The 13,838-nt window shown below is 37.1% G+C and overlaps 1 protein-coding gene across 2 annotated transcripts in view; it reads left to right on the plus strand.

Annotated features, from left to right (window-relative positions):
* The window catches only part of frem1.L (FRAS1 related extracellular matrix 1 L homeolog), a 76,432-nt gene that overhangs the window by 48,956 nt on the left and 13,638 nt on the right, over nt 1–13,838 (plus strand). For both annotated transcript variants that reach the window (XM_018257768.2, XM_018257772.2), the window contains 4 exons: nt 5,128–5,329; nt 6,355–6,499; nt 9,360–9,489; nt 11,127–11,199. In XM_018257768.2, coding sequence (XP_018113257.1) covers nt 5,128–5,329; nt 6,355–6,499; nt 9,360–9,489; nt 11,127–11,199 — 550 coding nt within the window. The remainder of the gene's footprint in view (nt 1–5,127; nt 5,330–6,354; nt 6,500–9,359; nt 9,490–11,126; nt 11,200–13,838) is intronic.

Raw genomic sequence — 13,838 nt, forward strand, 5'->3', positions numbered from 1 at the left:
GTGTGTGTGTGTGGGGGGGGGGGGTATGGGATGACTAGGATAGAATCTTCTGGGAGTATATGCTGTTGAACAATGACCAGACAGGGTTATAAATCACTAGTAGGACAATGTAAACCTGAAACTCAGCAGCTATTGCAACTACAACTCCCAGAATCCTGGGAAATGCAGTTTATAGTTAAAAGTTATCTGGCAGAGACATGCGGCAAGGGTCTTTGTGCTGTTCTTGGCCACAGGTAGGGCTAATTACAGGCGACTTGTTGCCCTGCGGCTACTGCCCCCTCCCCCCAGCAAGGCCTGTAGCAGCTATTCACATGGGCTCCAGTAACTTGGCCAACCACATACTGAAAGCATCCACATTCTCTATCAGCATGTCGGTGGCTATCGCAGGCCCGGTTTTGGGGGCGTGGAGGAGCCACTATCGCACAAATATTGCGATATAACTGCTCCTCATTCTCCGTACTGCTGTCCTCTGTGTCGTTTCCCTAGCAGGTTCCGGTAATGGCGAAGAGATGGGGGCAGGGGCGGGAGCAATTACCCTGTGAAATCCTGTCCGATGGGCTCCCCTGTAACACCGGATCAAGTCCCCTAACCAAGCGAAGTACAATTTAGCAGGCAGCAGGCCCTACGGTGAGCCGGAAGACGGACAGCTTCAGCGAGCCAATAATCTGGCGAGCTAAGTGAGAGACTACCAATTGGTGGACTGTGTGGGCGGAGCTGGGCGAGTAGTAGCTGTATGCCTCTGCCCCATGGAGAATGTGAGAGAGAGAAAGAGAGAGAGATGTGCCCCTGAAAACAGCTGGTGTTACTGTTTAATCCGGCCCTAGCTGCGGCCAATTACACATCAGCGCCCCTACTTTGGAAACTCAATGGAAAGGTCAAATATCGGCGCATGCCCATTTACAGCACAAACACTGTAATGAAGGGAAAATGCCTGCCGTGCGCTTTGGGTGATTGTGCACATTGACTCGAGTAAAAGCCGAGGTACACTTTTTCAGCACATTTTGGATGCTGAAAAACTCGGCTTATACTCGAGTATATATATATATATATATATATATATATATATATATATATTTTTTTTTTTTTGTCTCCACCCAATAAACAACCTATTGTTTCCCCTGCGACTGTGGATTCCTTCTTTGCTGTGGATCTATATAAACAATTATGGGACCTGTTATCCAGAATGCTCTGTACCTGGGACTTTCCAGATAATAGATCTTTCTCTAAATTGGAACTTCATACATATAGGGGCCGATTCACTAATTTCGAGTGAAGGATTCAAAGGTAAAAAACTTCGAATTTCGAAGTTTTTTTTGGGCTACTTCGACCATCGAATGGGCTACTTCAACCTTCGACTACGACTTAGAATCGAAGGATTCGAACTTAAAATCGTTCGACTATTCGACCATTCGACCATTCGATAGTCGAAGTATTGTCTCTTTAAAAAAAATTTCGACCCCCTAGTTCGCCATCTAAAAGCTACTGAAGTCAATGTTAGCCTATGGGGAAGGTCCCCATAGGCTTGGCTAACTTTTTTTGATCGAAGGATATTCCTTTGATCGTTGGATTAAAATCCTTCGAATCGTTCGATTCGAAGGATTTAATCGTTTGATCGAAGGAATTATCGAAGAAAGATAATCGATTCGAAAGATCGAAGATTTTAATTCCTAGTCGAATATCGAGGGTTAATCGATATTCGACCCTTAGTGAATCGGCCCCTAAGTCTGCTAATAAATCATGTAAACATTAAATAAACCCAATAGGCTGGTTTTGCTTCCAATAAGGATTAATTATATCTTAGTTTGGATCAATTACAAGCTACTGTTTTTATAATTACAGAGAAAAAGGAAATCATTTTTAAAAATCTGGATTATTTGGGTAAAATGGCATCTATGGGAGATGGCCTTTCCATAATTCGGAGCTTTCTGGATAACGGATTTACGAATAATGGATCATAACAGGAATTTTCAGTGACTGAAAAGCCTGTGTCTGCTTGTGCTACAGATGAAAGAATACAAAAATATATAATAAAGTAATAATATTGTCGCCCATTTTACTTGAGTGGGAACGAAAGTTTTGGTCCCATCCCATAGACGATGAATCCCTGCTGTGCAAAGATTTTCTGTGTCATATTTTAATCAGTGTTAATATGTGGATTTTGCTGCCATGGTGATGTTCTTTGGCTGAACAAAACAGGCTCAGCTATGTCCAAGTAATTAAACAGATTAGCTGCCTTCTCAGGCTTTTTTGTCTATCTTCACCTTCCAAGTTTCCTCTTCCCCAATTTTTAATCTTATATTCTGATTAAATGTTGTCCTCCTTTCTCCATCTCAGCTCGTTGACTGGAAGCATGTGTCATTGGTATGTTTATTGCATCAAGTAAATGGCACGAAGGAGGAAATTAAGCATAAAATTCCAATCATTCTCTCATTGTTTATTTCATGCTGTCCAACTGCCGAGTAGGTGAAGTTAACACTTTAATGGGCATCTCCTAAACCATTTTTTCTAGACATGGGCAAATAAGATTGTGATTATTTCCTTTATGATAATATGACACTAAAATACATTTAAATAATTTGATGAATTGCCACTGCTTTTTGAATGTGAGGAACAGTTTCAGGCAGGATACTGCATTGGGTGAATTGTGTAGCTGTTATATATTGTGAGCAGGTGATGTGCAGGTGGACCCGAAACCCAAAGTTTGACCACTGTTTGAAATGTGGTCAACCATTGAGGGTTAGAGCTGGGTGTGGATCGGACTGGGGAAGTGCTTTCCTCCACTGTTTCCAAAGATTTCATGTCTTGGAACCAGAGGCGCACACAGAAGTAGCTCATAGAGTGAGAAGATGTGGGTATGGGTCAGGTTCAGGTCCTACTATAGCAACATTTTGTAGGTTAGGGTAGGGTTCAGATTAAGGTTTTGCGGGTAAGGGTCGGGTGTGGGTTGAGTTTTTCCTGACTCGCACATTACTAGTGAGCAGGGCTTTGTTCTCCATTTATAGTGTGTATTTTTTTAACAACTGATACTGAATATTTTGTTTTATTTACTTTGTTGTAACAGCCTTTTGGCTTCATGGCAGGTTGTTTTGCATAAATAACATGGCTCAGATAACATCATGCAGTTTGTGAAGTAACATTTGTTTTTTGTATACCTGACAGTGCTTGTGTGATATCATATATTTGGCAATATCTGCAGTTCAGTAGGGGATTCATTCATGATGCCCCATGGACTGCCTGTACAGCTTTTGATAAGCTTGTGGCAAGAAAATTCAAGGTTTTGTGCATTATATAGTCCTGATTCTCCTTGGTGAATTCTGTTATCTTGGAAGAACATAAAAGGGATATTTATCCTCTAAATATCAGTTGTAATGATCAAAACAGTTAATAGTGAGAGTCATGTAATAGCTCCATTATAGAATCATCATCATCATCATCATCATCATTTATTTATATAGCGCTGTCAAGATACGCAGTGCTTTATAGAATGTTAATAGGCAAACATACAGACGTCCTTAGTAATAAAGTATCTATACTAAAGTATCTAGGCAACTGGACATGTAGAGGTTTTTTTTTCCTTCAAAACGTTACATCACTCATCGGAGTGGCTTCTTTGGTTCAACAACTTGGATGAGTGGTCGAAAAAACTCTACGGGGTTTATTTATTAAGGTTTGAGTTGTGTATTCTACAAAAATTCTAGTTTTTCAAGTTGATTTTTTGGTCAAAAGTCCCATTTTCGGGTTAAAAAAAAAAACGTACATTTTTCGAGTTTTATTTAAAAAAAAAAGAACTTTAGAGATTTATTATAACCCGACCTTAGAAATAGCTTGAATCCAAAAATACACCATTTAAAACCTGTCAAGGTCATGTAGGAGTCATGCAGAGGTCCCTTGAACCATTTGAAGATGTTAATAGCCTTCATGATGTTTGAGTTTTTTCAGTGGGTTTTGCCCACATCTATGTTGGTCATCTGCCCTAAGGTTTGGGGCAATTTATTTTCTGAAAACAAAATAAAACACCAAACATGCTATGCATACAATTTGGTGTACTATATATAAGCAGGTAAAAATGTTTTTGAAACATTCGTTTTATATGGAGTGAAATGCTGATTTTTTTCTTTTTGCATGTAATCCTGATTAGTATGATAATATCTATCTATCTATCTATCTATCTATCTATCTATCTATCTATCTATCTATCTATCTATCATCTATCTGTCTATCTATCTATCTATCTATCTATCTATCATCTATCTATCTATCTATCTATCTATCTATCTATCTGTCTGTCTGTCTGTCTGTCTATCTATCTATCTATCTATCTATCTATCTATCCCTAGGCACAGCCACTGGTGGGAGGTAAAAATGGAACAACTTTTTTTCAGAAACCCATCATTGCCAGAGCTCTGAGAAATATTTAGGATTCTCCAATACTTCACAAACTATCCAACATGTTTCCAATTTAAGAATATAAAATATTTTATGAGTGCATCTTATCACACTTTGGGGCCTATTTATTATGCTGTGTAAAAGGAATCTCTTTTGAAAACTGTTTAACAAGCTGTGTAAAATAAACAGTGAATTTATGAAGGTTTGTACACTGATTTGACCCCATTTTTCGACGCCACTTCAAATCTCACCTAATCCATTACTGTCAATGGGGAAAATTGAAGAAGCAAGCTCTAGAAAAAAGAATAAAAAGCCACAATGAATGATCACCGTATTTTCACATTGCATTTTCAAGGAGCTGCTTATAGTTACGCTGGTTTTGTACACAGAGGTACGTGGTCATCGAAAATCAGTACAAATTTTGATAAGTCCACTGTTTTTTTACATATGATGTTGATGGCCATGTGAGGGAATTTTGTTGCTGTTTTTTTACACAACATAATAAATAGGCCTCTTTGTATTAATTGTGTGCAGTTGGTATAAGGCTAGACTTCAGGTGGAAACACAAGTGTGGGATGCTCAATGTTGTGCCACCCTTCCTAAGCACACTAAAAGGATTTCATACCTAAAATACATATAGTAACTCATATTCACCGATATAAATTCAACCAAAGCAAATCTAACTTATCGCAAAGAGTCAATGGCACCCTTTGACTTCTATATATGTTTTCCATATTCAAGGTAGATCCTGTGGACAGCACTGCCCCCAGAATTGTCCATCTACAGTGCCTTACAGCAGTTGAGCTTCTAAGAAATGGCCAGTATGGAATTTATATTACTTCAAGACACTTGAAGGCATCTGATCCAGACACGGATGATGAAAGAATTATCTTTCACATTTTAAGTGGGCCCCACTATGGTCATTTAGAGAATGTTACAACAGGTATGTCTCCTCTGTTTTATTTCTGTCAAAATTGTAAAGCTTTTCTCTGGTTTGGCTGAAATGCTTTAATTTAGATTGTATATTGCATTAGATGGAGATCAAATGAAAAATAAATGAGCAGACAGTGCTCCCTTGAGTATTTTTCTTTAATCCCATGGGATATTTCCTTTTGCACAAGTCCTCTCCAATAAGAAGCCTCCTGCATAGGTTGCTCTCCTTCCTCCCTGCTGTCGTGTCACCACCCTGGCCTCAGGAATGATAGGGCAACATAGGAAGGCTTCACTGTTTTCCTTCTGAAGGTTATAGCGCTATCACCGTACAGTTACAGAAACTGACCAGTAGATGGCTCTGTGGTTACAAAATTCATTTTACTAGCAGTTAAAGGGATAGTTCACCTTTAAGTTATCTTTTATATTATATATATATTATAGAGTGGCCAATACTGAGCAACTTTTCAATTGGTCTTCATTATTTCTATAGTTTTTTTAATTATTTGTCTTCTTCTTCGGACTCTTTCCAGCCTACAAATAGGGGTCACTGACTCAATCTACAAAAACAAATGCTCTGTAAGGCAACAAATTAATTGTTATTGGTATTTTTTATTTCTCATCTTCCTATTCAGGGCCTCTCCTATTCATATTCCAGTCTTTTATTCAAATCAATGAATGTTAGCTAGGGTAGTTTAGACCCTAGCAATGAGATGGCTGAAACTGCAAACTGGAGAGCTGAATAATTAAAAAAACAAAAAAAATTAATAATGAAAACCAACTGCAAATTGTCTCAGAATATCAATGTCTACATCATACTAAAAGTTAACTCATAGATGAACAACCACCTTTGATAAAAAATATGCTCTGAAAATGGAAAAAAACTGAACACAGCAATGCAAATGGCAAAAGTGGTTAGAACGGCACTTTGCAAAAAATTTTTAAGGTTTACTTATCCTTCAAATGTGTAATAGATGTATACATTTAACTAGCCTCTTCTCTAACTAATGCTGCCTATTCTTCTGCTTTATTCATTAGGCAGGTTTATAAGAGAAAGATTCACACAAGGGGATTTAAACAGCAAATCAGTGCTCTACCTAATAAATCCATCCGTGGATGTTTTTCATGACACCATAGAATTTGAAATTTCAGATCCTGTTGGAAACAGAGCTTTACCGCAAATGTAAGTCAACTCCACATCAACAAGGCCCACATTTTATGGAATGTATATTCACTTCATTTACATAATATTATTCAAATACCACCATAATGTCATTTTTCATTATTTTCCTTTTGAATATGTGTAAATGAAATGTTTACAAGGGGTGGGAAGAAAAGGATCGTATCCATTTATTCATGTAAATAATTGTGTTCATTTCCTCCCCAGTCCTAGTAGCTAACAATGGTGTTGCTGGCTCAGGTTGCAGATTTTGTATTGCCTGAGCTGCCTTTGGCTCTAGGCGGCAGGATATAAACTTCTTTATTAACTTCTATAGACCGGCTTATTATATTACAATCCCCTTTTAATGCCAGGCAAGGGCAGGGAGTTGCATTATTTGGAAACAGCCAACTTAAATAGGAAAAAAAAAACCTATAGCAGGTCTCTAAGAGTCTTTATGGGAATATACTGTAATTGATGATCTCCAGGTTTTGTGCTCTGCGAGGTGTAGTTCAGAAACAGCTCAAAACAAGTCCCCCGAGAGGTGTAATCTTTCATTTCTCCAGAAGATGTCTCTCTTTCCATAACTTTCACTATCTGTGCATTAAAAACAGGGAAACAGCTGTATCTGGCATTGCAAGAATAAACCTAGTGACATACTGCCTTTTAATTGCCCATTGCTCATTTACCAAAGACATTATACAGTAAATCTCTGCTGTATATATATCCATATAAAACAGAAACTCCATAGACAATAACATTTGATAATAATTTATTAGAAAAAATTACATACTGCGCCATTGCTGCCCATGATAATGACTAAAAAAAGGGTGATTTGGACTGCCTTGCAATATCCAAAATACTATTCTTTAATGATTATTACAGTGCAAGCACAGATTTTCAATAGCTATTTATTATTCAGAAACCTGTACTGGGAGATTGGTCAGCCGAATCCAAAGATTATCCCTCTATACTAGGATATCCATGCGGTTACTTATGTCCTTATGGCGTTGCAAAAGAATATTATGAAATATTTAAGTCATTGTTGGCCCTGGGTTCGTTTTTTTTCTAATGCCAAAGACAGAAGTATTACTGGAAGGGTCATAAAAGGAACCAAATACATGCTGTCTATAGTGTAGATTGGAAATTATACTTTCAAACTACAAGGTAAGGCCTGCTGGACAAAAGTGTTTCTTAAAAACTGGTTTGTTTCCAATGGAAAATTTAGATTTACATTCAAAACTCCCATGAGCACCTTGCTCCAAACACAGCTGTGAGGTCTTGCTTTAGATTTATACCTTGCATTTAGATACATACATAACACTGCACAGCTCACAGTACCCCAACACTGTAGAGCAAACCCACTAACTTGTAGAACTGCAGACCAAAATCCCAGTAGTACCGTTTGGGACCACTATACCTTAAGGGGCCTATTTACAAACATTCAGATTTACTTTTTTTTCCCCCACAAATTGTATTTTTCTCTCAAAATGTACGTTTTAAAAAAAAAACTTCTCTAAAACTTCAAGATTTATAATGTGCATAACCCACGAAAAATTCCAATACAAAGCTTCTCCAAGTAAAAGCAATCGAGGTCCCATAGAAGTCAATTTGAGCAGTGCTGATCCTATTGGCCTTTTTTTTTAGCTATTCAGACTTTTAGAGGTTTTTGGATTATCCAAAAACAAAAAATTTTTTTGAGGTTTTAGAGCTATATGTATTTTTTCCTGCACTTTTTTCCTGTTTGTACTTTTTATACTCAGATCTTTTAATAGCTTTCATGCCATTCATAATTTTAGAGAAACAAAGTTTAATCAAAGTTCCACCCCCAAAAAATGGGCCTCCACGTCTACTTTAAAATTATTTCGACATTATTTAAACCCAATAGGATTCTTTTGCCACCACTAAGGATTAATTATGTCTTAGTTTGGATCAAGTAGTCAGGGGCGCCCAAAAGATAGATCGGGATCTACCAGTAGACCTTTAGCTGGTGATCTCAAGACTATCAACAAACAGCTTGTCTATATCACCCTCCTATTTCATGATTTCAATTCAGATATTTATTACATTAAGGTTACAAAAGAAATAGTTGTTAAATATAGCAATAAAAATGTTCTCATAAATCAATATAATATGTAGGTAATATTTTCCATGGAACAGAATGCTAACAATGATTTTATGGATGTAGATCATAATGGGACAACATCACTAAAAGTAGACCTCACATTAGTAAAGTATGGGCACTCCCGAAGTAGATGGTACTGTTTTATTATTACAGAGAAAAAAAATCGGAATTATTTGATTAAAATGGTGTCTATAGTAAATGGCCTTCCTGTAATTCAGAGCTTTCTAGATAACGGGTTTCTGGGTAACGGACCCTATACCTGTACACCCCTAGCACCACCGCAGTGCATTGCTCAGCACCACAACTTCATCTTACACCCCTCTGTGCTACACAAGTGTGTGAAATGTTTTTTAGTACCCATACAGAAACTGCAACTCCAACGACTACCCCTGCACAGTACTGCCAATGAATCTTTGCTTCGATACAAATACCACCGTCAGTAATTTTTTTCAGGAGGCAGAACATTTTTCAAATTTTATTCACTGGACATTTTTGAACTGAGCGTTCTCTATTTTGTTGAGGCTAAATGATATGTTATATTTGATAAACATGTGTAACATGAGCAATAATCTTCTATTTAAAATGGAATAGACTGGAATGTGTTGATATCAGTTATACCATGCCTGGGGATACAGTAGTCACCTGGGGTGTGTATTTCTTTAGTGGTTTCAAAAATGTAAAAGGGAAACTATACCAACCAGCGTGTGATTAAATGTGCCTTGAATTGATTTAGTCTGGGTTTGATTTTCTTTTCTGCAGCTTAGAGCTGAAATGGAGTCAAATTGAATTGCTCCAAGGCATGTATGAGGTGTGTGAAACCGAGGCAGTTGTGTCTTTGAAGATGACAAGAAGAGGTTACCCCCTGGAGTCTGCGTTTGTTTCACTCAAGGTAGCAGCCCCATCAATTGAATTGTTCATGAAACAAGTAGAAGTTCAAGTTTGTGCCATGTCAGCTTTTTACTGAGGAAGTATAATAATATAATATAGTTTATAATATTTAAATATTAGGTATCATTTTAATAGTACATTTAATAGTACATTTAGTTCACTACAAAATATGTTGTGGTGTTGACATAGCTATCAGGATAAGTACACTGACAAAATCTGTTTTCATTCAGTATTTAATGAAGTTCTCTAACTTGTTCATTGCCCAAAACAGCATTAACTGATATGCAAAAAAATGGCCAAACATGCCCCTTGTAATAAGCAATGGGAGATGAGTAAAGCACAATTTCATGCATTGACACATGGGAACCCTGGAATTACTGCTCCCCTGAATATGTCAATAGGTGTAACTGTCTAGCGGCAAGCATATTATAAGCTAATACTATTTTTAATGGAGCGCTCACTGACATGCATGTAGTGATGGCATCTTTTGCAACTATTAGTAATGAGCACGTTTTAATGTACCACATGCAAATGCGTCAAATGCAATTTACTGCATAGACTGTTGCTGGAAAAATGCAGGGAACAAACATGCAGATTTTAATTCGAAAAGTGCTCTTTGTACAATGACATGGAAAAGGGGAAACATATCTAGAAATCCAGAGATGGACTAGGTTATGCTTAATTTCTTGTATGGGTAGCTTGATTAGATCATGCCAAAAGTCAAGCTGTTTCAGGACAAACCATCTGGTCCCAATTTATCATCAGAAAAACATCTTTCAGAAATCAGCTGAACAGCCAGTATATCGCTGGACTAAAATGGGGAAATCTATTTGCCTAGTATATAATCATATAGAGTGAATGCATGGCAAGAACATGGTGGGTTAGGTAGATAAATAGGCCTTATTTACTCAGCTGACTATAGAGAATTGGCTGTATTTCTAATCCTCGGTACCCATGGGATGCCTGTCACTGCTTCAATGAGCTTTATATGTTTGGGCATGATTAGAAACTTGTGACGTCAGTAAATGAACAATGCCCACCCCCTGAGCCACCTCTGTTTATTTGAGGAATCCTCTTATCCTACTCTACAATCTGAGCGAACAGAGAATAAAAAATGTAACAACAGAGAAAAGAAAATTTTTCACATTAGTAAAATGCATTTAAATATTCCTCATACATCACTATACAGCCTCATTGACACTGGATATATTTAGCTTTTAGTAAACAAAAATCAATTATGGGGTAGCTGCTGTCTATACAGCGAGTACTGTGCACAGGTCCAGTTAAACCACAGTAAATATCAAAGACATGCACAGTTTCTCGCTTAAAAACATTTATTGGTGCATATATACCACAAAAAATGACATATCAATGTTCAAATCACACACACCACGAAGCAGTGTCTCCCCCCCAGTCTGCCTACCTGTTGTTAACCACACCCTCCTGACGCGTTTCGCGCTATTGGGCGCTTCATCAGAGGAGCTTTACCTCAGTTATGAGATATATGTCCCTGGTGTCCCAATGTATTGTGAAACAGTTCTATTTACTGTGACATAAAAGGTGCATGCTGGGGAGAGCCACTAAACGAAGAACTGACCTTTTGCCGTTGTTGTCCTAACAATATCCTTTTTCTTGTAGGTGAATGAAATAAGTGCTGTGGTTGGGAAAGATATTTCCATGACTCCTTCCAGGCTTGTACAGTTTGATCCAGGTAAATCACTATAAATATAAACAAGGTTTTAAACTTAAGCACAGCTCTATCAAGTAAGATGTCAGCTGTCTGAATCACATAGTATTTAGAAATTAAGAGATTTTAACCTTTAGTTACTAATTATGCCAGCCATTTATTTTGCATGGAAAGCATTTAAAGTCGGCCATTTTCAAATAATGCTTAATATGTTCTCTGGACTTCTGGTGCATGTAAAGACATTTGTTATGGATTTATGTGTCTAAATGAATTGGTAAAATGCATTTTATTTATATCTAAGGCTTATCTTCCATGTAAACATATAAATTCCCATTGTTAGCATAAATACCATCTTACTTGTATAATAATGAGTGATAAAAAGACATTCCATTTGTTTGTTTAATGGTGTAATATAGTTATATATATATATATGTTTTTATAGTGAAAGAGTTTTTCATTGTTCCTAAAAGGAATCGGCCCTCATCTGATTTGCATTTAAAGAAAGAAAAACCTTGTAGACTATGGGGCCGATTCACAAAGGGTCGAATATCGAGGGTTAATTAACCCTCGATATTCGACTGGGAATTAAAATCCTTCGACTTCGAATATCGATGTCGAAGGATTTTAGCGCAAATAGTGTGATCGAACGATCGAAGGATTATTCCTTCGATCGAACAATAAAATCCTTCGAATCAAACGATTCGAAGGATTTTAATCCAACGATCGAAGGAATATCCTTCGATCAAAAAAACTTAGGAAAGCCTATGGGGACCTTCCCCATAGGCTAACATTGAGTTCGGTAGCTTTTAGATGGCAAACTAGGGGGTCGAAGTTTTTTCTTAAAGAGACAGTACTTCGACTATCGAATGGTCGAATAGTCAAACGATTTTTAGTTCGAATAGTTCGATTCGAAGTCGTAGTCGAAGGTCGCAGTAGCCCATTCGATGGTCGAAGTAGCAAAAAAAACACTTCGAAATTCGAAGTTTTTTTACTACGAATCCTTCACTCGAAGTTAGTAAATCGGCCCGTATTTGTCTGATACTGGTGCAAACTGATTTGAATTCGAGTCATGGTGCAGGCTGGTTTAAACTAATGCAAATACATTTCAGTAATGGTGTTAGTTATTTTAATTTTTAAAAAATAATTGAACTCTTTAATCACTCAATAATAATTTGCTGCTATCTGAGAGCACAGGGAGCAGAGAGGATGAGGGTTGTGGCCCTCTTATTTGCCTCTCCCAGTGAGTTTTGTCTTCAAGTAGTAGAACTTGAACTGTTGATTTGCTTGTGCGGGACAGAACTTGCAGATTAAAATTGATTTAAATGAGGGTCTACCTTTTCTAGGGGGTGCTTCATGCAAAAGATATAGAAGACAAAACGTTTCATGGTGGGCCCTGAACAAATGCCTCCTTTTTCGCATTTAATAAAGGGCCCTGACAAGGAGCACAGGGAGAAAACTTGATGATTGAATTAACTATTGAAAGCCTATCATATTGCCCCCACACCCAGATAATCAGGGTTTCCTTGTCCTTTAACAATTAATGCACAGCTGGAAACATTTTTATCTAAAAACCAGGCAGCTAACAAACCTATGGATTATCTGCAGGATTTCTGCATCCACAAGAGGAGACATTTTGTATGAAAACCATAATAGAAGAAATCTTTGTTGAAAAATGATGCTGTAATTCCTTTTCCAGAATATACTTATTTTAATGTCTGGAAAATGGAGTTGGATCCGTTGTTTGCTAAACAGCAGGTGATTAATGTACTGTAACAAAGCGTTATCTTACTTACATTATACTTAATTAATTAGTAGTAAAACACAGCTATTTGCAGACAGAATTTGGCATGTTTTTCTATTTCCCAAACCTTGTAAGTAGTGAGCCCTTGCATACAGCTGCCAAAAGAATGACTTTGTGCTCACTTCAGAAAGAAAAATAATCATTTTGGCTAGAATATAGATAAACCATTCTACGGAGGAGACGTCTTGCTTTTTTTTTTTTTTACATGAAAAATGATATCATCTTTATGAGAGCTGTCAACAGCGGATGTGCTAATTAACATGCAAAAAAAATTCAAAGAAACAAACAAAAACTGAGCTTAATGGAAATCAATTTGATTAAAATATTAGTTTTTGTAGATTTCTATTTTTTGATGGGAGAGAGGGAAAAATGTGTGCTGTGCTGTAATCTGTAATGTTTTTGCACTGACAGGAACCAGTATACAAAGTCCATAATGTCTCTGCCAATATCCTTGGAAGGCTGCCATTATCGGCTAACCCCCCTCCCTAGCTGTATCACATATTTGTGAATCTAAAGCACAGGCCTATGGCCGGATTGCTGCAGAGCCAGATTCCCAATCGAGGGTCTCTTTTGGTACCAAGGTGCTAATGATGTCAGTATAATTTACTTTTCAGCATTAACTCATAGCTGCTCTATGTGTCTGTGTAATTGATTGAAATATGGGATAAATAAAGTAATATATGCTGAGTGGCCATCATAGGTATTGTCTGCACAACTAGGAAATGCTATTTTAATTACTCTAGAGCTCACCCATTTAAACATAAATACAACCAAAGGGTCTTGCAAGACTGAAAATTTAAATGGGCCTATTCTCTAGAACATTTGAAATATAAAGATAAAATAGAAAGTTAATTTTATTTTC

This window comes from Xenopus laevis, chromosome 1L (assembly GCF_017654675.1).
Source record: "Xenopus laevis strain J_2021 chromosome 1L, Xenopus_laevis_v10.1, whole genome shotgun sequence".
In the NCBI taxonomy this organism is placed as follows: Eukaryota; Metazoa; Chordata; class Amphibia; order Anura; family Pipidae; genus Xenopus; species Xenopus laevis.